Here is a 27,448-nt window from a genome sequence, read left to right as displayed (position 1 = left end):
TCTGAAAATAGTAAAATGTGTTAATGGAGCTGAGTGTACCATACTCTTATCTGTAGCTGAAAGCAAATTATCCAAAAACGTATTACATATGAGCATATATCAATTTGAGAGTGTGGTAGTCTCATGTACCCAAACAGGAAAAAGCAAAAAGTCTGGTCTTCATTGCTTATTGCGGACAAGAACCACATACTTAGATGGGAAAATAAAGTCTTGAGTGGCTTGTACAGTTCAATTTTTATGTTAAGAGCCAGGGGTCATCTAAAAAAAGTTTTTTTTTAAAAAGGTTATTGTGGTGAGACTGTCTCCTTCGCTAATGGTTGTACAGATAACAAAAGCCTTTCTGTCCATCCAAAATTAATAATCACTGTTAAATTGAAAAAAGTATCTTATTCTCACCAAGGCTGAATTTAAAAATACAGTTTAAAAAAAAAGAAAAACTGATAATACCATTTCAAATAATTGTTTTAAATTTTGATATATTTTAACATTTTATTTGATTTTGATTTTTGGCAATCATTACTCCAGTAATTTGAAAGTTCAAAAGAACAGCATTTTTTTTAAATAGGAATCTTTTGGAATTGTATATTTCTCTTTACTGCCATTTTTGATCAATTTAATGGTCCTTGCTCAATAAAAGTGTTTTTTTTCTTAAATATATATATATTATTGATACTAAATGTTTTTTTAGTGTATACAGAAAAACTGTAAAAATGGACATGAATCAACTAACTGCAATAAGTATAAGTATAATGCCACTAACATTGCAAATCAAAAGCAATCATTGCATCAATATGGTAGCCTCTGAACATGACAGCCAGCCAATAAGATTGCAGCAGATTTTACCTGGGCCTGGTCACATGTCAGATATGAAATCAGACTTTTCATTATAATTATAATTTGCATCTTTTGAGGCCACTTGCTGGCATCAGACACATTCACTTGCGGGTCTATGCAGCCCCAGATTTCCCTCACCGAGAGACTGCTTAACCGTGCAGTTATGTTCAGTGTGCAGCAGGCAGATGGTCTGGAGATTATGCTGAATATTCATATTGATCCGTGTTTTCCCAAACCTTTCAGCAAGTGTGCTCTAGTGCCATTCGGTAAGACACTGTTGATAGTGTACTGAGCTTTCCCAGGTCTGCCTTGCCCAGACCGTCCCTGACTACCATGACCCAACCCAATCTGCTAAAGTTAAAAGGGAGAGACAGAGGGCCAGCATTACATAAATTGTTCAGCGCCTTATGTAATGTGTCTAAGTAACCAACAGAGAAGTACTCACGCTCACACCCACTCACGAGCGCAGACACACACACACACAAACAACCCCTAAAGCTAAAAGAAACTCTAACCCATATTCGAACATTAAATAAGGCCCACACCAGTCTATCACACCGGGAGCCAGTGATCTGCCACTGTGAAACAATGCAGGAGATTATTTTGTTAACTGGCAACATTCAAAATCAAGATGTCTGCAGCATGAAAAAATAAATAAAAAAGCAAGCAAGGGTCGATGAGTCAGTGTGCTGCTCACTTCACTCTTATTACAAAGACAGGCCACTGACAGAGTCTGAACGCATACCCCAACCACGGAGGAAAGTAATTTAGCCGCACTTCCGTCCACTCGCGTTCAGACGTCAGCTGACATGGCTTGTTTAACAAGGCATGACAGTTTCCATGGGAAAAAAAAGACATATTCCCTCAACACCTACCAAATAAAAACAAATATGAACACCAGTTGTATGAGACTATTGTGACCGAGGCAGATTAAAATAGGCCTCAAGGAAAGAAGCTTTTAGGATATAAACAAACCGAACAGACATGAAATGTCTTAAAGGGATAATTCACCCAAAAAATGAAAATTCTGTCCTCTACTCACGCTCATGTTGTTCCAAACTTGTATGACTCACAAAAGGAGATATTTAGCATATTGCGCAAGCTGCTTATACAGTGAAAGTGGAGACAGTTTTGGTTTTCATCCAGTTTCACTGTATGGAAAAGAGCAGCTTGCACAATCTGCTACATATCTATATTTGTGTTCAACAAAGACAATCTTACAGGTTTGGAATGACATGACGGTGAGTAAATTATGTCAGAATTCTTTGTTCTTTCATGGAACACAAAAAGACATATTTAGCATGTTGTGCAAACTGCTCTTTTTCATATAATGAACATGTTTTTGCTCAACTCAAGAAAGTAAGTCTTATGGATGTGGAGTGACATGAGGGTGAGTAAACTATGTCAGATTTTTTTTTTTTTTTGTTGTTGTTTTTGGTGCACTGTGATTCTTTGTTCTTGCATTATTAAACACAAAATGAGATATTTAGCATCTTGTGCAAGCTGCTCTTTTTCATACAGTGAACATGAATGAGGTCCAAAACTGTCTCTTGTCCCCATTCAGTTTCACTGTACAGAAAAGGTTTTTTTTGCTTCATGCAAGAAAGTAAGTCTTATGGGTGTGTAATGACATGAGGGTAAGTAAATTATGTCAGAACTTATTTATTTATTTTTTTTTTTTTTTTTTTTTTTTTTGGTGCACTGCGATTTTTTGCTCTTGCATTAAACACATAACGAGATATTTAGCATGTTGTGCAAGCTTTTTTTTTATTCATTTATTTTTGCTTCACGCAAGAAAGTAAGTCTTATGGGTGTGTAATGACATAAGGGTGAGTAAATTATGTCAGAACTAATTTATTTTTTACATGTTTTTTTGGTGCACTGTGATTTTTGCTCTTGCATTAAACACAAAACGAGATATTTAGCATGTTGTGCAAGCTGCTCTTTTTCATACAATGAACATGATTGAGGTCCAAAACTGTCTCTTGTCCCCATTCGGTTTCACTGTATAGAAAAGAGCAGCTTGAACAATCTGCTAAATTTTTATTTTTACGCAAGAAAATAAGTCTTATGGGTGTGTAATGACATAAGGGTGAGTAAATGACGTCAGAACCAATTTTTTTTTTTTTTTTTTTGTTTTTTTTTGGTGCACTGTGATTCTTTGCTCTTGCATTGAACACAAAACGAGATATTTAGCATGTTGTGCAAGCTGCTCTTTTCCTTACAATGAAAGTGAATGAGGACCAAAACTGTCTCTTGTCCCTACTCAGTTTCACTATATATGGGAAAAGAGTAGCTTGGACAATCTGCTAAATATCTTTTTTTTTTTTTTTTTTTTTTTTTTTGTTCCATGCAGGAAAGCAAGCCCTATTGGGTGTGGAATAACATGAGAGTGAGTAATTTGTATCAGAATTAAAATTCTTTGATGCACTGTGATTGTTGTTTTTACATGGGACAAAAAAATGAGATATTTAGCATGTTGTGCAAGCTGCTCGTTTCCAATGAAAGTGAATGGGGACCAAAACTAACTCTTACCCCCATTCAGTTTCACTGTATGGAAAAGAGCAGCTTGGACAATCTTCCAAATATCTTTTTTTTTTTTTTTTTGGTCCATGCAAGAGAGTAAGTCTGTGGTTGTGGAATGATATTAATGTGAGTAAATTATGTCAGAATGAATTATTAATGAATTAAATAAATGTATTTATTTATTTATTTTTGGTGCACTGTGATTCTTTGTTCTTGCATTGAACACAAAACCAGATGTTTAGCATGTTGTGCGAGCCATTCTTTTCCATATAATGAACATGAATGAGGAATAAAAAGGTCTCCTTGTGCCAATTCAGTTTCACTGTATGAAAAAGAGCAGCTTTGGACAATCTGCCAAATATCTTTTTTTTTTTTTTTTTTTCCTGCTCCATGCAAAAAAGTAATTCTTATGAGTATGAAAGAGGGGTGGCGAACATCGGTACTGGAGAGCCACAGCCCTGCATAGTTTTGCTTCAACCCTAATCAAACGCACCTGAACAAGCTAATCAAGGTCTGAAGGGTTACTAGAAAGCAACAGGCAGGTGAGTTTTAATTAGGGTTGGAGCTGAACTCTGCAGGGCTGCGGCTCTCCAAGACCGGAGTTTACCACCCCTGGTATGAAAAGACATGAGCGTGAGTAAATTACAGTACGTCAGAATTAAATTTTTTGGTGCACTGTGATTCTTTGCTCTTGCATGGAACACAAAAAGAGATATTTAGCATATTGTGCAAGCTGCTCTTTTCAACACAATAAAAGCGAATGGGGACCAAAACAGTCTCTGGTCTCAATCCAGTTGTACTGTATGAAAAAACCCAGCTTGGACAACCTGCTAAATATCTTTTTTTTCTGCTTCATGCAAGAAAGCAAGTCTTATGGGAGTGGAATGAAATGAGTGTGGGTAAATTATATCTGAATTAATTTTTTTCAGTGCACTGTGGAACTCAAAAGGAGATATTTAGCATATCGTGCGAGCTGCTCTTTTTCACACATTAAAAGTGAATGGGGACCAAAGCTGTCTCTGTCCCCTTTTCCAGTGGCACTGTATGAAAGACAGCATTTTGGACAATCTCTTTTTATTTGTTCCACACAAGAAAAAGTCTTAAAAGTAAGCAACTGTTGCCAAACTTTCATTTTTTGGTCAACTGTCACTTTAACAAATGACATCCACGACACTAATTTACTGTCAGTGAGTTTCTTTAATCAGAAAAAAATGTCCTTCTGTTCGCTTTCTAAAAATGGAACAAAGAGAAATTATATAAAGGGAATAAAGGAAAAGAAAAGAAAAAAAGAATCAGTTCAGCCCTATGCTGCTTTAATGTGAGCGGACAGACATCGCTTGAGTTATTTCCGCAGAATGACAAATTCAGCTACACTTTACAAGACTCATCTAATTGTCAGCCGGTAGTTTTTTGTTTTTTCTAAAGAGCAGAAAATAAACTCCCCTTCCCATGAGCTCCCTGTTTATGTAGTGTCTCAGTGACAAGGGTAAATACAGCACAGAGGCCTTCAGGCCTGCTGCTGACAAGGCTTTACTAACGGGATCAAACACAGTGGCGGTAATGAAGGTGCTGTCATACTGAATAAGAGAAAAAGGTGATTTTGCCAAAACTGACGGAGTAGGACATAGCACTCCCTCTGGAATATGCTATAAGCTAATAATTAAGAAAAGGCAGCAACTTACTGGAAGAAAAAAGCTTTGGGTCACAATGACTCTGAACTTTTTTTGTTTGTTCATTCTGTCATTCATCCACATACTCATTTGACATAACACTTACGGAGCCTGAACACACATACTAGCTGTAGCTGCAACAGCTGTGATGTGATATTAGCTTGCTAGGCTCATTGGTGATTCCTGAACTTTTTTTATGCGCATTCCCCAACAACAAAACCTGCTTGAATTACCGCATTTATGATTACGGGTCCCTTATCTTCTCATGTGGGCACAAAACCACTCAGCGCATGCTACCATAAGTGAACATTACCTTCTCTCTTTATAAGTTCATAGGATTCCAACCCCCTCCACACGCACTCCATTATCCTCAATCTTATTCTCTTTGTCCATCTGTTCTTTGCTCTTCCATTTTTACCTCCTCCCATCCACCTTCACTGCAGTGGCCTGTATTCGTTACACTGGTTTCAGGCTTTCAAAGCGAGACATGGACTGCATTGGCGTAAGAGCCTGTAGGGAGTAACATAAGCTGCTCGGCTTCGATTCTAAATACCTGCTCAAGGCCCAGACATTTGTGCGATGTTGACCGAATGCACAAGGATGAGATGATTCTTGTTCTATTTATGTGTTGCAAACAGGCTGGAGACATTTTTATCTCATGGAGATGAAATGTAACCAACCGCCATCCCATGGGTCACTTGTTTTCACCATGCCCTGTTCTATACATGTTATCTAACTCAGCATCAGCTCTGCCATTCATGTGTCAAGACGCATCTCTGCATGCTCTGCTGAAAGCATCATTGTTGTATGCATGTACATACATGTATATTGATATTCAGTCCTTGTCCTTTGGACATCACAGTTGGCTTTCTATGCTCTTCCAGTTAAAAATATAATATTATAAACACATTTTTAAATATCGAATTAAATAATGTTTAACTAACTCTTGCATACATTTTTATCCATACGAGACTGACTGCGGCTGCAGTTTTGCCCAGACATCTTCTAGGTCAACTTTCCTTATTGCTGCAACAACAGCATTCAAACTGGGGCAACCTGGACAGGGAACTGGAGCAACACCAACTCCTTCCTCCTCCTGTAAAGTTTCCAAGCATTTAAACACTAACAGATATAAAGTTACTTACAAAAGCAGAGCCAAGAAACTGCCTTAATTCGCAACACCAAAGCAAGAACTGACGCTGTAATGTTCAATGAGAAAATCTACAGCCATACATTGTTTAAATATTTGTAACTCATTGATTTGTGTGTGAAGGTTTAATATAATATTTTCACATTTCTCTGGTTGAAGTAGTTGAGAAATCCACTACTCATCCATAAACTAAACTGTAAATTAATGTCAAGTATAAAAAAATGCTTTTAAAACTGCATACCACACTGCTAGGGTGGGTTGTAAAACTTAAATGTATGCCTATTTAACATCACAGTCTTTATAAGTAAAGGAAAAGTACATTGGAATATATATAAATATATATAAATATAAATATATATATATATATATATATATAGGACAGATATGTGACCCTGGACCACAAATCCAGTCTTAAGAGTCAATTTTTCAAAAATGAGATTTACACAGGATACGACTATATGAAAATCTGGAATTTGAGGTTGCAAAAAAAAAATTATAATAATAATAAAAAAATAAAAATATTGAAAAAAATCGCCTTAAGTTCTTAGCAATGCATATTACTATACTTACGGTAGGAAATGTACAAAATATCTTCATGGAACATGATCTTTAGTTAATATATGATTTTTGCCATAAAAGAAAAATCAATAATTTTGACCCATACAATGTATGGTTGGCTATTGCTACAAATATACCCATGCTGCTTATGACTAGTTTTGTGGTCCATGGTCACATATTTAAAGTATATAATTTTTATTACACACCAAGTACGTTTTTCATGTAGAAAAGATTGTGTAATGTTGCATATAAAATGAAGCTTAAGAATTTGCCATTTAACACTTATTAGCATAATCACCAGTCAAATAAGTGAGATCTAAAATTGTCCAAAAAAGAAAAAAAAGGTCTTGTAAATTCTTCATATTCTTACACTAAGACTTAAGTCCATTCCATTGTCACCTAAGGAGGATGGTGTCAGGAGATTGATTTCACCCCTGTAGGTCATTTGTAATTGGTTAAACTGATGATGGTACAATTCACTGGCCGGCGCAATTTACAACTCTGTCTGGCCCTCTTTTAAATTGAGCAGACAAACACACAAACACAAAGAAGCCTGACATATTGATTAGCCTGAGAATCAAATGCTGCTCTACAAACATCAATTTGTTTAAAAAGGAACACAAAAACAGTTCAGCCAGTAGTGACAAGCGTTTTTCACATCTGCTTGAAACGTCACTTCAGTCTCCACACAGCAGTGTAACAGTCTCAGTCTCTCTGAAATTATGTAAACCCCCAGAACTGGGATCCTGCTTTTGACGGTCATACGTAAATGGCCAATCAGAGTCGAGTATAGATTTACGGACTCATACACGGTCACCGGGCTGTCTGAGCCATGCGAGACTACAACTACCCCTCCTCTCCTCGTCCCACACCCAGCATACTCGCACACCTTGCAGCAGGAAGGAGAAAAAAAGTCCGCCCGGTTGCCAAGGAAAATGAAAGCGGAGCACCTTGAGCAACTCAGACGGTGAAGTTCCCTCAACGCGCTCCATCAGTCAGGTGTGTTTCCCATCGCGCTGTTTTCCACGATAAAATGACCTTTACTGGTCACCTTCAGAGGGCGACCGGTCCTCACGCAAAAAACAAGTGTGACAGCTCGAAGAGTTACAAACAAAACGCATATCTTGAGTCTTGTGAGCTGCTAGCGATGTTAATTGAATTAATAGCGCGAAGATGCTGCTTGTGAGAGGATGGTGCGCCACTCGCATCCGGAACAAGCGCAATGCCCCTCCGCAAGGTGACCAGTGTGGGTACTAAAGCGAGATACACACGCTCACAGACATGTTAGGCACAAACAACTCGTTTATAAGCTAAACGAATGTGGGTTTTGTTGATTTTGTGACAAAATGATAATACCAGATACATTTTCGGTGCGGGAATATGTCAGAACATCCTGGGAAGTCATACGGTCCGACACGATCAAAAGGACAAGCGGTGGTAAATAGTCAACAAAACACCTCAGAGATGAGAAAACGTGCAATTGTGAATAATTAGGTAACTAATAGACAATTAAGGCTTCAATGCAGTAGTTTTAACCTGCTTGACAGCTACATGACAAAGAGGTCTGCATTAGAAAAACATGCAGCGACAATTTAGCAGTATGACAGAGAGCGGACGTTAATGATAACGAACTGCCAACTGTTACCATGGCAAACACATCCTGATTGGTGTAAATATCAGATACTCACCAGGCCATGCTCCAAGGACATTGCCGCGGTTTGTTGGGAAAAGGGAATATCCTGGAGAAACACGAGCGGCTGGATTCACAAAGTAGCTGTTATCATGTCGTCCTTTATCACCCAGGTGTTCAGCAGTGTGTTTACTACGGATGGAGATGATGGATCCTAAAATAGTGCAGTTGTTGCCTGGTTAGATGGAGGTTCCGCAGAGGAAAAAATTAGAGATGGAGACATCGTTTGGAGATGACTGTCCCGACCAATGGATCAAAAGAGGCAAAGGTATTTTGTTTGCGTTTACGCTTCTTCCTGAACGTGTAAATCAAAGAGGTGGTAAAGCGTGGTGATGCGGTATTTGGATTTTATATGCGATGTGTGATGAGAGCCCCCTCGCTGAGCTGCGCGCTGAGGACCGTGGACGCAGCATCCGCGCGGGCTGCTATGCGCGCGGATGGAGAGGACGGAAAGGAGGAGGCGGGGGGCGGGGGGGACTCACTCACTCACTCACTCTCTCTTTCTCTCTCTCCCCACCCTCAAATCCCTCCTACTCTGCTCCGTTACAGTGCGATCACGTCAGCTCACACAACATGCCACATGCGCCGAGTTCAAACCTCCGAGTTAATGCAAGAACAGGACGGATAGGTGCGTTATGTCATTCCATGAAACAGGTGCCATTTAGCCTATTTTTTAAAGTAATTTATTTAAAATGTGTAAATATTCTATGAAAGAGCGAATGTCTTAAGTGCTAAGAAACGTGCCATCTTAAGCTAAATTATGTAAATTAATGTAAAACATAATTACATATGCAAAAACATAACAAGGTTGATGGTTGCAGGGATGACTAGTGCTCAAGGTCACAAAACTGAAAGGTGTTGTTTATATTTCCACAAATATACATTTAAAAAATATAACTTAACTAAGGGTTTATTGACTTAATACATAAAGTTAAATACAAAGTAAACGTAAAAACACAAAGGAAACACTTGTCCTTGAGGAGTTTATTAACATGATGATGTCACTATTGAGTTTATGTAACTGTATATATTTTAATAAATAAATATTTAAGTACTTTGTCCACTAACAAAGAAAATAAATAAAAGTTCATGTAGGGCACATATAATATATACCCCATAGATGGTTAGATATAACAATATGTGACCCTGGATGACAAAACCAGTCTTATGTTGCACAGGTTTATTTGTAGTAATTGCCAAAAATACATTGGATGGGTCAAATTTATCGATTTTTCTTTCAAAAATCATTAGGATGTTAAGTAAAGATCATGTTCCATTAAGATATTTTGTAAATTTCCCACCGTAAATGTATCAAAACTTAATTTTTGATTAGTAATATGTATTGCTATGAACTTCATTTGAACTACTTTAAAGGCGATTTTCTCAATATTTTGATTTTTTGCACCATCAGATTCCAGATTTTCAAATAGTTGCATCTCGGCCAAATATTGTTCTTTCCTAACAAACCATACATCAACGGAAAGCTTATTTATTCAGATGAGAAATTTACACCTGTGACTGGTTTTGTGGTCCAGGGTCACATATATAGTGTATATATATATAAATTCAAATATGTATAATTACTAAAAAAATGTGTGTATAAATTTCTCCATATATATTTTCCTTTTATTGCATAGAAAGATACAATAGATACATAGAACTTTAGGTAGAATGACAGATAGAACAATAGAAAAAGATAGATAGATAAAGTAGAATGTTACAACGGTATAGATAAGTAGAAAGACAGAAAGAATGATAGATAGATAGTTGGATAGATAGATAGATGATAGATAGATAGACAAATGATAGAATGATAGAATGACAGAAAGAACGATCGATAGATGATAGATAGATATAGAATAAGTAGAACGATAGAATGATAGAACGACAGATGGATAGATAGTTCGACTGAATGACAGAACAATAGATCGACAGATAGAAATATAGAATAAGTAGAACAACAGAACAATAGATAGAATGACAGAACAATAGAACAATAGAGAGATAGATAGATAGATAAAATTATAAGTAGAACGATAGATAGATAAAATATGCATCGAATGGCAAACTATGCAAATGCAATTTTGCTTCAAAGCAGCAAACAGCTAAGGAGCAGTTCCTCTATCATGTGCGTTTGATTCAAATCTGGACTATAATCCTTTTGGTGTCCCTGTACGTCTCACTTTCCAGTTGTGTTTTCGATTCATAAATTCAGACACCCTATAACACCCACACAGGTGTAATCTTCTAGCTGTCTCCAAGCATACAGGGCTCAAATCTAATAGCCCTAATGCAGGAGGCCTCTCAGACCAGCGAGAAAAAGCTTTTATGTGCTGACGAGTGCTCAAGTGGGCCTCTCCTGAAGCCTTCATATGCAAACACACATACACACAGGCACTAAACGCTCTTCAGCAGATGTTCACGTTAACTCGAAAACACAGAGGGAAATACCAAGATTTGAATGACAGCTTTTGGTAATCTTCTGCAATATACTCCTAAGACTAAGACTGGTTGTCCTTGCAATCAACATGCAAAAAATGCATGCATGCACAGGCTGATTTTGCATGCCTCACTCTTGAACACCGCATTTTTCTTCCCTACTTGTGCACACGAGACTGCTCACACTGAAATATTTGTGAGGCACGTCCGGGAAAGTAAAGAGAAAGTTTCAGATGAGGAGTTGTATCTATAATTCAGAGGTGAGGGTTTAGGAGATGGCTGTCCCTCTGGGAGCAACCGTGCATTAGCCCTGCAGGTAGTGCATCCCGGCCTTGGAGCCCAACCCAACAGATGGAGCCTCGCTGTCAGTCAAAACGCAATCCGCCCAATCGCGTGTTACATCTCACCGCTTTACTGAGGAACTCCATCCAAAAGCTACCCGAGTGAAACCGTTCCATGTCTGTGAACTCCAACCCACATCTCCAGGATTCAACATGAATGTCGTTGCATCTAAAGGCTCTCTATTCCAGGATGGAGATTAGATTTGAACCATTCACCATTGCACAACTATTTCAGCAGAGTGGTTGTGCAGAAAACATGTTAAGTCCAGTATTTAAAAGGACAATTCACCCAAAAATTCATATTCTGTCATTAATTACTACCCTCATGTTGTTCCAAATCTGTAAGACCTTCGTTCATCTTCAGAACACATTGATTAAATTCAAGAGCTTTCTGACCCTGCATAGACAGCAACACAACTGACTTGTTCAAGGGCCAGAAAGGTAGTAAAACAGCAGTGGTTCAACCGAAGGTCTTACGAGTTTGGAATTAATGAGAGAATTTTCATTTTCAGTGCACTACCCATTTAAAGAGATGTTGTTCCAAACATGTGCTTTTTTTCTTCAGTGGAACACAGAAGAACTGTTTTTGTTCATACAATGAAAAGTCAGTGTGGTTTAGAGCAAAACTAGACCTCACTGACCTTCATTATGAGGACAAAAACAAACTGCATCACTTATAAAATATATTACATTTCACAGACGAAAGTAAGTCTGTAGGTTTGTAAGGTTTGAGACAATATGAGGCTAAGTAAATTATGACAATTTTTATTTTTGGGCGAACTAACCCTTCAATGATGCCTTGGCTAATCATCCCATTTCCACTCTAATTTTTACCTGTAACTACTCTTGTTTCTTAATCCACTTTTTTCCATTTCTCATTATGCTGTAAATACAAAAAGATACATTACAACACTTTCATTTAGCTTTTCTTAAGCACTCTCTGAATTGAACATCAATAGTTTGCTTCTCTGAGAGTTGATTGATTTGGCTGCACTCCCAACTCTGGCAGGAGTTCTGGAGTCAAGAACAGAAAAACGCTGCATCTTTGGTCGGCAACAGATATTGTAATACTTCCAAAATGGGAGCACGGTGTATACCAAAATAGACAGGGATTATTCTAAGTGGGGACTGGGTTGTTTGCAGGTTGGATGGTGTACCAAAGAAACGGAACAGTTTGAGAGATGACGCAAAACAATTGTTCTGGCTTGAGGATGCCTGTACAGTGATTTGCAGGTTGAATGGCTCGTTCAACCAAAAATGAAAAATGGCATAATTTACTCACCCTTCATGTTGCTGCAAACCTGTATGACTCAATTTCTTAAGCAAAACACAAAAGCATATATTGTGAAGAACAGCTTTGGTCCATACAATGAAAGTCAATGGGGTTCCAAAAAAGCACTGGACTAAATTGACTTTTATTGTGTGGACAAAAACCATACAGACTTTGCATGGTTTTTGTCATGTTAAATCTTGTTTAGTCTGTGACTCCTATAGTTTTTTGCAAATCAGTTGTGACAGTGTATTAAAAAAGGCCAAGAATTATGAAAAAACATACATCATCCAGCACCATTAGATGAAAATGTAAGAAAGGAATATTAATACAGAAACCCTGAATGGGAGAAAACAGTTCGGAGTGATCTGTAATGTGAGGCAGTGAGGAGAAAGGACAGGAACGAGAAAGAGATTAAAGACTATGCGATGGACACCATGAAAGAGAAGCACAGAGCCAAGAATGCAACAAAGAGGCTTGCTTTAACACAGGACAAAATCTAGGAATGGGGGACACAGATTGAAAGTAGAGAACCAAGAGAGATGGCAAAGAGAGTAAGGTTAGAGTCACAATCAATCCCATCCTTCCTATTCCCAGCACTCTATCCCATAGTGAGGGCCATGCTGATGTTTTATTGATGGAAGAGAATCCGGCTGCACATGTACCCTCTCCATAATTCATGATGCCCAGCATTAGGGCCTGCCTGCTGAGAGATGTGTGTGTGTTTGTGTCTACGTAACTGTGTGCGTGTGACAAGGAGAGGGAGAGAGAGGGCAGGAATGTTTAGATATTTTTCCCAAATATAATCCAATAATCCAAAATTCACCCATTCGCATTGCCCTAAATAGGGTGACCGGTGTGTTTTTCAGGGCCCATACTGATAATTACAGATCAAGACCGGTAACCGATATTTTGACCCGATATTTATGTCTGGTGTAAAGAAATGAATGTCAAAATGAAGAACAAAAACAAGATACCGATAACCATAAAAATGCTTAATATCGGACATGAAAATCGGCCACGCCGATAATCGGTCGACCCTAGCTCTAAACAATAGGGCGGAATGTAAAATAACCTACATTTTACAATATGTAGGTATAGATAATTAAGTATCATGAACTAACAATGAAGATTTTTTACAGTATTTATTACTTCAGGTTAAATATGTAAAAACTGTTGATTATTAATGTTATTAATGTATATTATTAAATATATAATACATCCTATTATACATTAAAAATGTGTTAGTTTATGTAGAAATTAAATCAATATGAATGAAAAAAAAATTATGAACCTAATGTTAACAAATTTAACTATATAATAAATTTGGCAAACAACTGTAATATTCAGTAGTGATTAAATACACTATTTCTAAATAATACTGATTTTATAATCCATCTAGCTTTTTTTTCAGGATCTAAATGACAGGAATCTGATGCAGGAACCTTTACATATTTTCCCCAAATATAATCCATAAAATTGCTTACCACAAGGAAATTCATCCATCTGCACTGGCTTAAATAGGGGTCAACTGATGTGTGTTTTCAGGGCCAATGCTGATAAGATGATTACAGATCAAGACCCATAACCGATACTTTGACCCGATATATATGTGTAATGTAAAGATGAAAATTTATGAAGAATAACAAGGGCTCTGACACAAACATTTTTTAAATGCAGATACCAATAACCATAAAAATGCTTAATATCAGCCCCAAAAATCAGCCAGGCCGATAATCGGGTGACCATAGCTCTAAATGATACGGTGAAATTTGAAATAACCAACATTTTACAGTACGTTGGTTTTTTTAGTAAATTTGTGAAGTATCATTAACAAACACTAAACAATACTTTTTACAGCATTAATTAATCTAGGTTAAATATGTAAAAACTTGATTAACGTTTGTTCAATATATTAGTTATTCAATACATCCTATTATACATTAAAATGTGTTAGTATATGTAGAAATTAACATTAATCAATATGAATAAATGCAAAAACAATCATGATACCTAATGTTAACAAATTTAACTATATAATAAATTTCGCAAACAACTGTAATATTCAGTAGTGATTAAATATACTACTTCTAAATAATATTGATTTTATAATCCATCTAGTTTTTTTCCGAGATCTAAATGACTGAAATCTGATGCAGGAATGTTTAGATATTTTTCTCAAATGTAATCCATAAAACTGCTCACCCCAAAGGAAATTCATTCATCTGCATTGCCCTAAATAGGGGTCGACCAATATATGTTTTTCAGGGCCAATGCCGATACCAATATTTTATCCCGATATATGTCTGGTGTACAGATGTAAATTAATGTCAAAGCTAAGAATAACAAGGGCTCTGACACAAACATCTTTTAAATGCAGATACCGATAACTTCATGCTTCATATCAGCCCCGAAAATTAGCCAGGTCGATAATCGGGTGACCATAGCTCTAAACGATACAGTGAAATTTAAAATAACCAGCATTTTACAATACGTTTTTTTAGTAAATTAGTTAAGTATCATGAACAAACACTAAACAATACTTTTACAGCATTAATTAATCAAGGTTAAATATGTAAAAACTTGATTATTAATGTTTGTTCAATATATTATTAGTGATATAATACATCCTATTATACATTAAGTCTATAACACAATAAAAGTGTTAGTATATGTAGAAATGAACATTAATCAATATGAATAAATGCAAAAACAATCATGATACTTAATGTTAACAAATTTAACCATATAATAAATTTTGCAAACAACTGTAATATTCAGTAGTGATTAAATACACTATTTCTAAATAATATTGGTTTTATAATCCATCTAGCATTTTTCAGGATCTAAATGACTGATGCAGGAATGTTTAAATATTTTTCCTAAATATAATCCATAAAACTGCTTTCCACAAAGGAAATTCATCCATCTACATTGCCCTAAATAGGGGTCGACCGAAGTGTGTTTTCCAGGGCTGATACTGATACCGATAATTACAGATCAAGACTGATAACCGATATTTTGACCCGATATATATGTCTGGTGTAAAGATGCAAATTAATGTCAAAATTAAGAATAACAAGTGCTCTGACTAACATTCTTTAAATGCCAATATCGATAACCATAAAAATGCTTAATATCAGTCCCAAAATCAGCCAGGCTGATAATCGGTTGAGCCTAGCTCTAAACGATAGCGTAAAATGTAAAATAACCAACATAAGGTTTTTTAGTGAATTAGTTAAGTATCATGTACTAACAATAAACAATACTTTCTACAGCATTATTTAATCAAGGTTAAATATGTAAAAACTGTTGTTTATTAATGTCTGTTCAATATATTATTAGTTATTTAATACATCCTATTATGCATTAAAATGTGTTAGTATATGTAGAAATTAACATTAATTAATATAAAGGCAAAAAAATCATGATACCTAATGTTAACAAATTTAACCGTAAATTTGTTTGATTTCATAATCCATCTAGGTTTTTTTCAGAATCTAAATGACTGAAATCTGATGCAGAAATGTTTACATATTTTCCCAAAATGTAATCCATAAAACGGCTTACCACAAAGGAAATTCATCCATCTGCATTTCCCTAAATAGGGGTTGACCGAAGTTTGTTTTTTAGGGCAATACTGATATCGATAATTACAGACCAAGACCGATAACCAATATTTTGACCCGATATATATCTGGTGTAAAGATGAAAATTAATCTCAAAATTAAGAATAACAAGTGCTCTGACAAACATTCTTTAAATGCCGGTACCGATAACCATAAAAATTCTTAACGTTGGCCCTGAAAAAAAAACAGGCCGATAATCAATTAACCCTAGCTCTAAACGCTACGGTGAAATGTAAAATAACCAACATTTTACAATTTTTTTTTAGTAAATTAGTTAATTAACTATCATGAACTAACAAAAAACAATACTTTTTACAGCATTCATTAATCTAGGTTAAATATGTAAAAATTTAGATGATTAATGTTTGTTCAATATATTATTAGTTATATAATACATTATATATAAAACATTAATAATATTATACATTATAATATAATATATAATATAATACATTAATAATATTACACATTAAAAATTAGTTTATGAATAAATAATAAAAACAAACAAACAAATTTAACCATATAATAAACTTTGCAAACAACTGTAATGTAACATTCAGTAGTGATTAAAGACATTATTCCTAAATGATACTGATTTTATAATCTATCTAGGTTTTTTTTTTTCAGGATCTAAATGACTGAAATCTGATGCCAAGGGAACTCTTAAAACAGCAGTTGCAGTCAGCGGTCAACACAATTCAGTTGGCTACAGGGGAAACAGCTGTTTAACATGTTAGCAATGACTGATTTGGTAAATAATGACTAAATTAGTACATTTCGCCGACTGCAATTATTTGATGTGCTGAGCTTGACAGGTGTGCTATAATGGAGTCTCACATTTGTATGTTTCAAAGGCTCCCTCCACAATAGCAGTTGCCATAGTAACTTATTAAGATCCACTCTAGAGCGATGTCCTGACCTAACTAGATCCAGAAATTTCAAGTAGAACATCATAGATGGAAAAAAAAAAAAAACTACAAAGAAAGACTATTTACAGATGCTGCTTCAAAAAAGCATTTGTGCAAAAAAATGTTTATTAGAAATGACATTTTTAAATATAGACTCAGAATGAACCTGTCAGTCCATGTTCATCTTTAGCTAAGAATGTGAAAAGTTTACGTCAGCGAAGTGTTGTTTTTGAAGTTTGAAATAGAAGTCTGTTTTTACAGCATACAGTAATACTGCTTTAAGGAGTTGCATAAAGAAGCCTACCGGGACAAGTTCTGTAGGGAGAGGAGGAGAGTAATTAAATTAGAAAATATAAAAGAAACGGCTCAGATCTAGCCGTTTACCTCAGAATTTAGCTCTGGGGACAGGATGGCTCTTCTTTTGTTTCGTTCTTCCTTCAACCAGCTATTCCATCTCTTTTGTAATATCTCTCCCCCTCTTTAGGGGGAAAAATAGCACAAGGTAGGAGAAGAAAGTAGGTCGGTGGCTGGGAATTGATTGATGTGGTGTGGCTAAAGTCTGGTTTTCATACCGCCACTTACAAAGCCTGTTCCTATATATATCTAAATTCCCCTCATCATTCTTGAAGAGCCTTTATAAACCTTCACGTTCTGTGATGTAATTAATAAGTAGAGCTCATTAGGTTACATCACAACATCAGGAGAAAAAGGGTTCAACGCATGTGTTAAGATCATCGTAGGCAGTCACAAAATGTCTCTGAGGAACATGTACAGCCGAAGGTGTTGGTTTCCGTGTCAGTGTTTTAGTACCCGTTTCGTTCTTTGTCTCTCAGGTACACTTGGCCTCCATGTCATAGAGCTGCAGTAATTCACTCATGATGGTCTCGATCTGAGCCTTGGTGATGTCTGCACAAACAACCTGCAGGGAAACAAGCAAAACATCAATGCAGATCCCAGACTTGGGTCCACCTGCAAGCTATATCGGAGATGACAACTAAATATTAGTTCTGAGGCAACTAATAATAGAGTCCAGTCTCTTGTAGATGTGTTCTCTTGCAGTCTAGTGAAAACAACAGCCTCCTATTTCAATTTCCTCTAAGAGGACTTGCGGTGGCTAAATTTTTACCTCAAATTTCCATTTAAAATAGGTCATTGTAAACAGGAAACCCAAAGGCAAGAGAAAGACGAATGAAAATGGTGCATTCAATGAAGTAGATATACATTTGTATTGCATAAAAGCACCAAAAGCCTAAATTCTGCTAGTTTCAACCCTAGATGACATGCCTATAGGATACATGCTACCCAAGGATGCCCCGATATGGAAATTTTGATAATGTGATGATTATTATATTTAATAATAACCAATAATTATACAGTAGTTGTGTCTGGAGAGGATATTTCTCAAAATGCTTTCAATGACCCTACAAGATCAAAATATACTGTGAGAAAGAAAAAAAAAACAACTATTATTTGGAAAGCAAATTACAGAATATCACGGAATATAATCTATACTAGGCATAGAAAAAAAAGGCATAGAAAAACAAAAAAGGTGAGATCTCGTGGCCATATCCTCACAAAATGTTTTGCAGTGTTTACATTAGAGCTGCACGATTAATCTTTAAAATGTCGAGTTCTTGATTCAAACACCCACACAATCTTATTCCTAAATGACAACGATTTATCTATGTCTATTACGACTGTTTCACATCGCGAGTGTCAGTGGAGCGTGAGAAGCAGGTTTTGTCGCTGCCCATGTTAATGATTCAGAGGGTCGGGGTAAATGTGAACGCAGAAAGAGCAACACAAACAGTATTTTCAACCACATTATCGTCATTATTTCTATGTTACAGACATTTAAATAATAGAAGTACTGGGATAAAAGTTTATAGTTTGGGTATAAACACTTATTGTGTACAGTAGCGATCAAAACGAAAGTATAACACTTATGTATGTATTGTAAGGCTTATCCTCTTCCGCCAGAAGGTGGCGACAACTGCCCGTTTAAAAAAAGTATGTCATTGAATCATTCATTCAGGAGATTTCAATAGTCAAAAAATGAAGTGAGACACTGACTCCTCCATTGAATGTTTTTTTTTTTTTTTTTTATAATTACATGTTTTTAAAATATTTAAGCAATAAACAGTTTGTCAGAACCACTAGTAAATTATGTTATTTTGTTTAGTTTTCTAATCTTTTTTTCTCCAAAATCGTGTTAATTTATTAAAAACAACTAGGATTCTCAATTTATCCAGCTCTTGTTTAAATGTTGCTTTTTTTACTGCATATAATTCATTAAAATGAAAGTTTAATTTTATAAAGTTCAAATGCACCTACATTTTTTTTTGCATTTTGTCTTTTTCAGTTGAATAAAAGACTATTTTCCTTACACATTTAATCATTGAGGATTTCATAAAAAATGTTTAAAAATCTCGTCTCGTCTCGTTCTCGTGAACCCAATCTCGTGTCTCGTCACACCCGTAAATATAATACGTCATTTTTTTGTATGACACAATTTGTCATGTTTTATTGTGTTATCACTAGGGCTGTCTGATTTGATTTAAATTTGTAATCTAATTAATTACATGATATTTCAATTAATTAATCTAATTAATCGCAAACTAAATTTGGCCGTGAAAATACCCACAAAAGATTATTTAAAGCTATTATTGTGTTAAATGAGAAAGTAGCAAGTAGACATTGCAAACAGTAGCTTTAGAAAGAAATATTTGATTCAAGCGTAAAATGTATTACACATAAACATTTAGGCTGTAATGGTTTAACGTAAACAATGAAACATAAAAGAAGATAATTTGAGAAAAACCATTTTTTGTTTATACAGTAAAAGTCATTGGTAACCAAAACAGCTGTTATCAACAGTCTTCAAAATACCACAAAAAAAAAAAACATTTTTGGGGTGAACTATCCCTGGGGTGAACTATCCCTATTTTATTTTTTTTTATTTTTTTATGAAATCATACTCTAAATAAGAAACTAAATCTGCCAGCAGGTGGCGGTAAATTTCTTCGATTCGTTAAAATGGCTGATTCATTCTCTTTATGAATGGGCCTTTGAATCATTGGTTCACACGTTTCATTCAAAACGTTGATTCATTCAGAAACTAAACACAGCTGTGTTGCTCTGAGACGCACAACAATTCTGCTATGGCTTCAAAGGTAATATGTTCTCTGCAAAACTGAGTAAAAACATAATATATATCAACTTCTTATTTACTGAACTGTTGTATAAAAATCACATTTAAGCTTGTGAAAGATCGGGAAAAAATCAGCACTCCTGTCATATTGCTCTTGCCGCTCATGTGACATCATGTGATATGTGATATATATAAATATCAGGCAAAACAAATCCTTAATAATAAAATGTTTGATAAAAGCGAAGATGTCCATTTTCCTAGGCCAGACATCACTTTTGGCCACTACTGTATTTTTTTTTTAACTTAATAATCGCACATTTTTTTCTGAAATTAATCCCATCTAACATTAACGTTTTTAAATATACTTCTAGATTGCAATAATTTCATATTTAGTCTTTAAATTAATGTGAAAAACAATGACAGTTTATCTTTTATATTTTTCAAATATTATTTTTATACCTGAAGGTGAGCATCACCGACACCAATATTACTGATGTCATCAGGAAATTGTTCTTTTTTTCCTATTTATAGACATTCAACATTACAGTATAATTGAGACCTATCAATTCTAACATTTAATAGACTTACTCAACTTCTAATTTAAGTGAACTTAAAATAATATTCACATAAACCCCTTTATTTACCTGTGCCCTTCAGCAAGAAGGAAATACACAGAAACTGAATAAAGTTATCAAACACTAAATACTAAATTAAATATAGATGAATCCCTAAAGCTACAAAAGTTATTGATTTCACCTTTTTTTTGTTCTTTGATTCATCACAGAAGCTGGGTTATTAGGTTACTTGGCTGCTATTATTTTAAGAGCTGCCGTTGCTGAACCTTGCGCAGATCTGACACACATGCTCGTAGTTTCATACACACTGTAATTAAAAATGATACAGGCTACAGTGCACGCCACCATGTTTGTACGTGCAACTAAAGGCTGACAGGACTGGAAATATTGTTTTTACTGACATATGGCCTGACAACATGACCGCAGTTCACTGTTGTTCTACTGAAGCTCCCTTGTCACCTATACCTTTCCCACACTTGTTTGATAAGTGCCTGCCGCTGAAGTGAAGTTACAGTGCGCATCTGAAAAGTCTCTCATTTCATTTGTCGTAGATGCTTTCTGCATCTAAATAAATGCACTTCTTGTCAAGAAAAAGGAGACAGAAGCAGCAGTTGCGAGTTACCCCTAAGTTACATATTTTTAATGCTGTTAAACTGGAAAAATGTAGTGGCTAATTTTGACAGCACTAATTTATATATTTTTGCATTCATAAGCTGTAGCCAATGTATGGGCCAATATTCTGGTATCAATCCAGATCTCTACATGTGTCAAATGACACCAAACATCATATACAGTGAAATACAACTGCAGAAAACAACCTCCAGGTCTCAATTATTTAACAAGTTGAAGGTTTTTACTATACTGGAAGTAGAAATACAATGTTATTGCCAACATTTATTTATTTTTTATTTTTTTGAAGAAATGTAAAATAGAAAACACAGCTTTAACAAATGTAACTAAAAATGCCTGTGTGCCATGTATAAAAATACTTTAAAATATATAAAAACAATAACTAAATATAAAAACACTTTAGATACTCTGATATTTTTAGAATGTATTTAATAATAAGTTTGAAATAAATATAGTAATATTTATTTTATTTGTGTTCATGAATAGGTAGACCATCATATGGCTATAATTTATTGATCAGCCTATTTTATTTATCAGACCAACATTAAAAAGTCATAAATATGATCATCAATATATATTGCAGACAGGTTTTTAGCAGCCCACTTGGAAACAAAGTCTAGACAAAACAAAAAAAAGCACTCTTTTTCCATGTTGTAGACACCAATACCAGACACTGCCACAAAATGATCTGAATAGATTTTCCACACCATTATTTTGCCATATGTCAGATACACCCACTCAAAAAAACCTTATAAAACAAAACAAAACAAAACTGAGGTTGGTCTCTTTACATGTCAGTCAGATCATCCCTTCTTGCCTAAAAAGCTACAACAAATGACTAGAAAAATGAATCATAGTCTTCAGGCTAAATATGTCAGAATAAGTATATTGAATTCTTGTGATGGCACTTGACAGAATTCTAGGAAACGGAAGCCAAAGCAAGAGGTTTTAAGAGTTATTTGAAATACATGATTCTTTTTAAATATGACTTTAGAGTATCACCAAGGGAACACAACTTGTGTGAAAGACAATGTTATTTCTCTCAGACCCGGCAGCAGCCATTAGGTGCCCTTATTGCCATGGGAACTACTTCCCGCACTCTAAAGGTTACTGCAATCGTGGCTCTATTGATGCCTGATCCGGCTCTGGCACCGGTGAGACTCAAACTAGTCAACGTTCAGTCTCGGTGACTCAATGCACACACAGCATGATCCGAATGCTGCCTGGACATTTTATGTTTTTCTCTACATGAAACTGTAAAGAAAAAACTCCTACCTGCCACCACTCCAGTTCTCCTCTGGGGAGCTCCACTCCATACGTCTGAAGAGCAAGATAGAGGGAGGTGAGGGCAAGGTGTTGGGGCTCACGGCGGACACACACAGAGCCATGGTAACTGTCTTTTAATACAGCCAGGGCCGTCTCTGCGATGGGGGTCCGAGACCAGGCGTGGCGATTTAAAAGACTCCTCACTGATAGCAGGTAGTGCAGCAGGTACTGGGACACAGCAAAATAAAGTTTGTTAGATGGAGCAAAACACAAAGTTTGGACACCATTAGATAGAGAAGGTACAAAGATGAGAGTGTGAGTGTTAACAATTGAGAATGAAAATAAATTGATTCTAGGCACTGTGCATAAAGAGCCTCACTTTAAAGCAGTATTACAGTATTTGCATACCATATTTATATTTTGCATTAGCTTTCAGTTTTATTCTATAGTTTTCATTTTCATTTTTAGTAATTTTATTAGTTATACATTACCAGTCAAAAGTTTTTGAACAGTAAGATTTTGAATGTTTTTTAAAATCTTTTCTCTCACCAAGCCTGCATTTATTTGATCCAATGTACAGCAAAAACAGAATTATTTTTACTATCTAAAATAACTGTTTCCTGTTTAAAATATATATATATATATATATATATATATATATATATTAAAATAAATAAATGTAATTTATTTTCAGCATCATTACTCCAGTCTTGCTGCTCAAGAAACATTTTTTATTATTATTATCAATATTTAAAACAGTTAAAGGGGAAGGGTATAGAAATTAATATTTTAATTTAGCATGGATGCTTTAAACTGATTAAAAAAAAAAAAGTGATGATAAAGACATTTATAATACTACAAAAGATTTCCATTTCAGTTAAACACTGTTCTTCTGAACTTTATATTTATCAAAAAAAACAAAAAAAAAAAACAACTCAGCTGTTTTCAACAATAATAATAATAATAATAATACATGTTTTATGAGCAGCAAAACAGAATATTAGAATGATTTCTGAAGGATCATGTGACTGCAGTAATGATGCTAAAAATTCAACTTTAAAAATCACAGGAATAAATTACTTTTTAAAATATATTCAAATAGAAAGCAGTTATTTTAAATGTTGAAAATATTTAAAAATTGTACTGTTTTTGCTGTTTTGGATTAAATAAATGCAGGCTTGGTGAGCAGTAGAGACTTGTTCAAAAACATAAAAAAAATAGTGGTAGTGTATATTTTTTCCATTTATTAGTATTTTCTTATCAGTTTTATTTATTTCCAGTTACTAATTTTAGTGCTTCAGCTTAAATTTATTTCAGTTAGCAGCCAAAGCATCAGCAGGTTTCTATCAAATATTTAGATTTAAACACATTTTAATGTTAATAAAAATGAAGTAGAATAGTTTAAGTTTACGATAATAACCCTGCTTTAAAGTAAAAAAGTCTGTAGGGAAAAAACCTACTATAACATTTACTGTTATATTTATAATGTGAGCATTTAAATTCACAAAAGTAGATCTTTCACTGTAAATTTGTAAATTTGTTTGCTTTAAATAATTTTATATTATATTGTTTTGCACACAAGGCACAGCATATATTATACAGGCTTTTTGCAAACACTACATGCAAAATATTCACTGCCAGTCATTAATAATGAAAATTCTGTCATCAGTTACTCACCCAATGTTGTTTAAAACCTATACAACTTTTCTGTGGACAACAGATATATTACTTATTGTATGCATTACCTTGTGTGGATGCTCAAAGCACACTTGGAAGTTGAGCTGTCGTAGAATGAGCAGCTCACATTGTACTATACTGTCTCTCAACTCCCAGAACTTCCCATCCAGTTCCAGTGGTTCACTCTCTGGGTGAAAATACCTGGATCGATGAAAAACAGAGGAAATTATCTACTTTACATGAGAACCATTTGAGAACTAAACTGCTACTTCATATCCCCCCTTATATACCTGTGACAGACATTGATGATATCTCTTGTCCTGAGATGCTGCTCTTCTACTTTGCCTGCGAGGTAGATGGCAGACATAGCCACTAGGTAAGGCTCATACACCTGCAGACTGGCAGACTGGAAGAACCTGTGATACAGCACACATGCTGTAGCCATGGGCACAGATCTCATGCCTAACTTCACTCCTACACATGCGGAAAACAGGGATGCACATGGGATCAGAGAATAAACTAGCAAGCAGCTGCAATGCATCCAGTTAAAGGGATTAAAAACACATGTCTACAATGTCAGAATAATTGCAAATACCAGTCTCGATGATAAACCGACAGACTCTGAAGTGTGTTCTGGAGTCTTCCACATCTTCAGCACTACTTCTGCCTCTCGCCTCATTGACAGATCCAGATGTTGACGCCTGCGTGCTCATTTTACGGCTTGCAGCAAAATGGTTACAGAGTGTTAGTCAATTTACACTTACTGTTTGTATGCATTCTGTACTTAACAACTACTCCATTTATAGAAGTCCGTTGTTCTAATACAACACTGTGCAGAGAGCTTGTGACTTTTCTTCAGCGGATCGTTCATCGTGCAACGTAGAGGTCAATTGGTCTCCAGCGCCCCCCACGTACGGGAAGATACCACTGTACGCTGAGCGAAAGGGAAATAGTTATTTTTTTTAATATAACTATTATATAACATATAATATAAGAGTTGACACTTTGACAAGGAGTTATTTTAAAGAGTCAAAGAACATTAAAAACTGAACTACTGATTTGAAAGTATTATTTTCAGTGGTGGCTAGGAGACCGCTGCCAATACAAAGTCGAGTGGAAAGATGTCGACTAGTTATTCTGCAAACCAGGTCCGTAAATTGTAATTATTCTACCAAGGTGTTTTATTTACTTATTTTGTTATTGTTTAATCGAATAACGTTGACGTATTAAGTATATTTATGATGTTTTCTGCAGTATGAAAGTGCCTTCAAGTCGCAAAAGCTGCAGAATTGGACCATACCAAAACGATTCAAAGAGGTAACGTAACGTTAACGCAGTCAGTCCCTTTGGTAAAATCGCTAGAGCTAGAATAAACGTCAATTTAATCGTTTAAGCAAAAAAGTTTGCAAAAGAACAGCATTCATTTCACTCCTTTGTAGCATTATTGTATAAATATCCACCTTTTTCTTCCCGTAAGAACCGCCGAGGCCAATTGTAAATTTTATGGGTTTGGCTTTCGGTCCCATCTGTGTCCAACTGTTTTTAGCTGTACAAAACAGCTAGCTTTGCTGTTTGTTAGTGCAAATTGATGTGTCCCACCATGTTATTTTAATGTATTTCTTAATTATGAACACACTGGTTTGTATTAGACAGTTTTGTCATTTACCTCACGTTGTTATTCTTCTCATTATTTATAATAATAATCCCTCAAGTCTCAGCCATAGGCATACTTGAAGAAAAAGGTGGATATTTACGGTCACTTCTGACTAATTTAATACATCCTTGCTAAATAATAGAATTTATTTCTTTCAAAAACAATTTTGCTAAACCAAAATTTTGAACTGTGGTGTACATTGTACTGTTACCGAGCATTTCCATTAGACGTTAAACTTGCCGGCACAAAAGCACGCACATTAGTCAAACAGTGCACAATGGAATGTGCAAACATTATAAATGTGTTACTTTTTTAAAAAAGAAGAAAGGGAAAGAAAGGAAAATTCAATTATTGGCCACCTTTGAGTCATTTTCATTTAAATGACGCAGTTATTCAAATTGCACTGGGTGGAGAGAATAATTGCCTAGTTCAAATTTCAAAATACTTGTGTTTGGTCTATTTACTTTTTGCTCCTCAAGAGGCCATCAGCAGCAGAAGGCCACACTACATTTATAGCCACAGACCGTGGCCACCTTCTACCTAGTGTGAGAACAAAGGTTTGTTTTGATGATTTGCATGACTTGCATGAAATTTAAATGCGATTACAAAGCTTAAAACGTTTTGCAGCAGCTTCATTTTACTATTTATAAATGATTTTATTATTAGCATGGAAGTGCATGGCCAGGATTCCAAGGCACATGGGATTTACCTCGGTATATCCCTCCTGCTTCCATAAACCCCACTGCCCGTTCACGAGAGGGCCAGGATCGCCTCAGGACCTGGGGACAGATGAAATTTGCCACAAACCAGACTCATGAGGACCCTGGTGGCAGCCAGGATACAAATAGAACTGTTAACAATGCGGTGGGTATTTAATATCTCCTACTTACAATGCTATGTTGTAAGATGTCATTGTTTTTGTGAATTCTGACTAAAAAATATCCTTACAGGAAAACATAAATGTGGACCAGCCTGCAGAAGAGTCAAAAATGGCAGTGAGTGACCCCGACCAAAACGAACCAGAGAAGCCCAAATCACAGCAAAGCCAAGACCAGTCTAATCCAGGAAACCTTTATGAAAACCAAACCCAATCTAGACCAGGAAGTCACCACAGCCAACAGGCTGCATCCAGACCAGCCACTCAGGAAAGCCAAGCCGAGTTAAGACCACCAACCCAGAACAGCAGACCAGCATCTCAGCAGAAATAACACCATTAATCAGATCCCTTGCATGGGTGGTTATAAAAGTTGTTCCATGAAATGGCATTACGTAAGTGTAACACTTCTTCGAAAAACACTTCTACTTTACAGATATTATTTTTGTGTTCAATTGATTTATAACTGTGCTTTCTATTTGTGCATACTATTATGTGTGTGTGTTTCAGAACACATTAACTGAATTGTTTCAGTGAAGCTAAAGCTGATTAGTTTTACTAAATGGCTTTTGTAATGGAATCTGCTTAGATGAAATATTGAATGCA

General features: G+C 35.5%; 3 protein-coding genes across 10 annotated transcripts in view; 1 reads left to right on the top strand and 2 right to left on the bottom strand.

Annotated features, from left to right (window-relative positions):
- atp2b3b (ATPase plasma membrane Ca2+ transporting 3b) overlaps window positions 1–8,597 on the bottom strand; it is a 74,036-nt gene extending 65,439 nt beyond the window's left edge. For all 7 annotated transcript variants that reach the window (XM_051096379.1, XM_051096372.1, XM_051096373.1 and 4 more), the window contains exon 1: window positions 8,427–8,597. The gene's annotated coding sequence lies outside the window, so the exon portion shown is untranslated. The remainder of the gene's footprint in view (window positions 1–8,426) is intronic.
- Window position 8,598: 1 nt separating this feature from the next.
- cfap126 (cilia and flagella associated protein 126) lies at window positions 8,599–27,386 on the top strand. 2 transcript variants are annotated; one of them, XM_051096390.1, is made up of 5 exons: window positions 8,599–8,696; window positions 25,569–25,631; window positions 26,448–26,525; window positions 26,635–26,832; window positions 26,919–27,386. In XM_051096390.1, exons 1-5 carry the CDS (start codon window positions 8,661–8,663, stop codon window positions 27,174–27,176), a joined length of 633 nt encoding a protein of 210 aa, XP_050952347.1. In that variant the 5' UTR covers window positions 8,599–8,660; the 3' UTR covers window positions 27,177–27,386. The 2 variants fall into 2 exon arrangements, with proteins under 2 accessions (XP_050952347.1, XP_050952348.1); XM_051096391.1 differs by lacking the exon at window positions 8,599–8,696 and adding an exon at window positions 25,393–25,462.
- ccnq (cyclin Q) lies at window positions 17,264–25,417 on the bottom strand. Its single transcript, XM_051096389.1, has 5 exons — window positions 24,910–25,417; window positions 24,605–24,788; window positions 24,383–24,515; window positions 22,647–22,865; window positions 17,264–17,934 (listed from the first exon to the last, which is right to left on the bottom strand). Exons 1-5 carry the CDS (start codon window positions 25,025–25,027, stop codon window positions 17,845–17,847), a joined length of 744 nt encoding a protein of 247 aa, XP_050952346.1. The 5' UTR covers window positions 25,028–25,417; the 3' UTR covers window positions 17,264–17,844.
- Window positions 27,387–27,448: the final 62 nt, after the last annotated feature.

This window comes from Labeo rohita, chromosome 23 (assembly GCF_022985175.1).
Source record: "Labeo rohita strain BAU-BD-2019 chromosome 23, IGBB_LRoh.1.0, whole genome shotgun sequence".
Classification (NCBI taxonomy): Eukaryota; Metazoa; Chordata; class Actinopteri; order Cypriniformes; family Cyprinidae; genus Labeo; species Labeo rohita.
This window is presented reverse-complemented; position numbering and strand designations above follow the sequence as displayed.

What these genes read in the sequence shown, in the direction of transcription:
- ccnq (XM_051096389.1), bottom strand. Translation starts at nt 25,027, where the DNA reads ATGAGCACGCAGGCGTCAACATCTGGATCTGTCAATGAGGCGAGAGGC. An exon ending in TCGGTTTATCATCGAGACTG is followed by an intron (nt 24,789 to 24,909) that starts GTATTTGCAATT and finishes CCGCATGTGTAG; the next exon opens with GAGTGAAGTTAGGCATGAGA. An exon ending in ATCATCAATGTCTGTCACAG is followed by an intron (nt 24,516 to 24,604) that starts GTATATAAGGGG and finishes TCATCGATCCAG; the next exon opens with GTATTTTCACCCAGAGAGTG.
- cfap126 (XM_051096390.1), top strand. Translation starts at nt 8,661, where the DNA reads ATGACTGTCCCGACCAATGGATCAAAAGAGGCAAAG. An exon ending in TACCAAAACGATTCAAAGAG is followed by an intron (nt 25,632 to 26,447) that starts GTAACGTAACGT and finishes TTGCTCCTCAAG; the next exon opens with AGGCCATCAGCAGCAGAAGG. An exon ending in ATAGAACTGTTAACAATGCG is followed by an intron (nt 26,833 to 26,918) that starts GTGGGTATTTAA and finishes ATATCCTTACAG; the next exon opens with GAAAACATAAATGTGGACCA.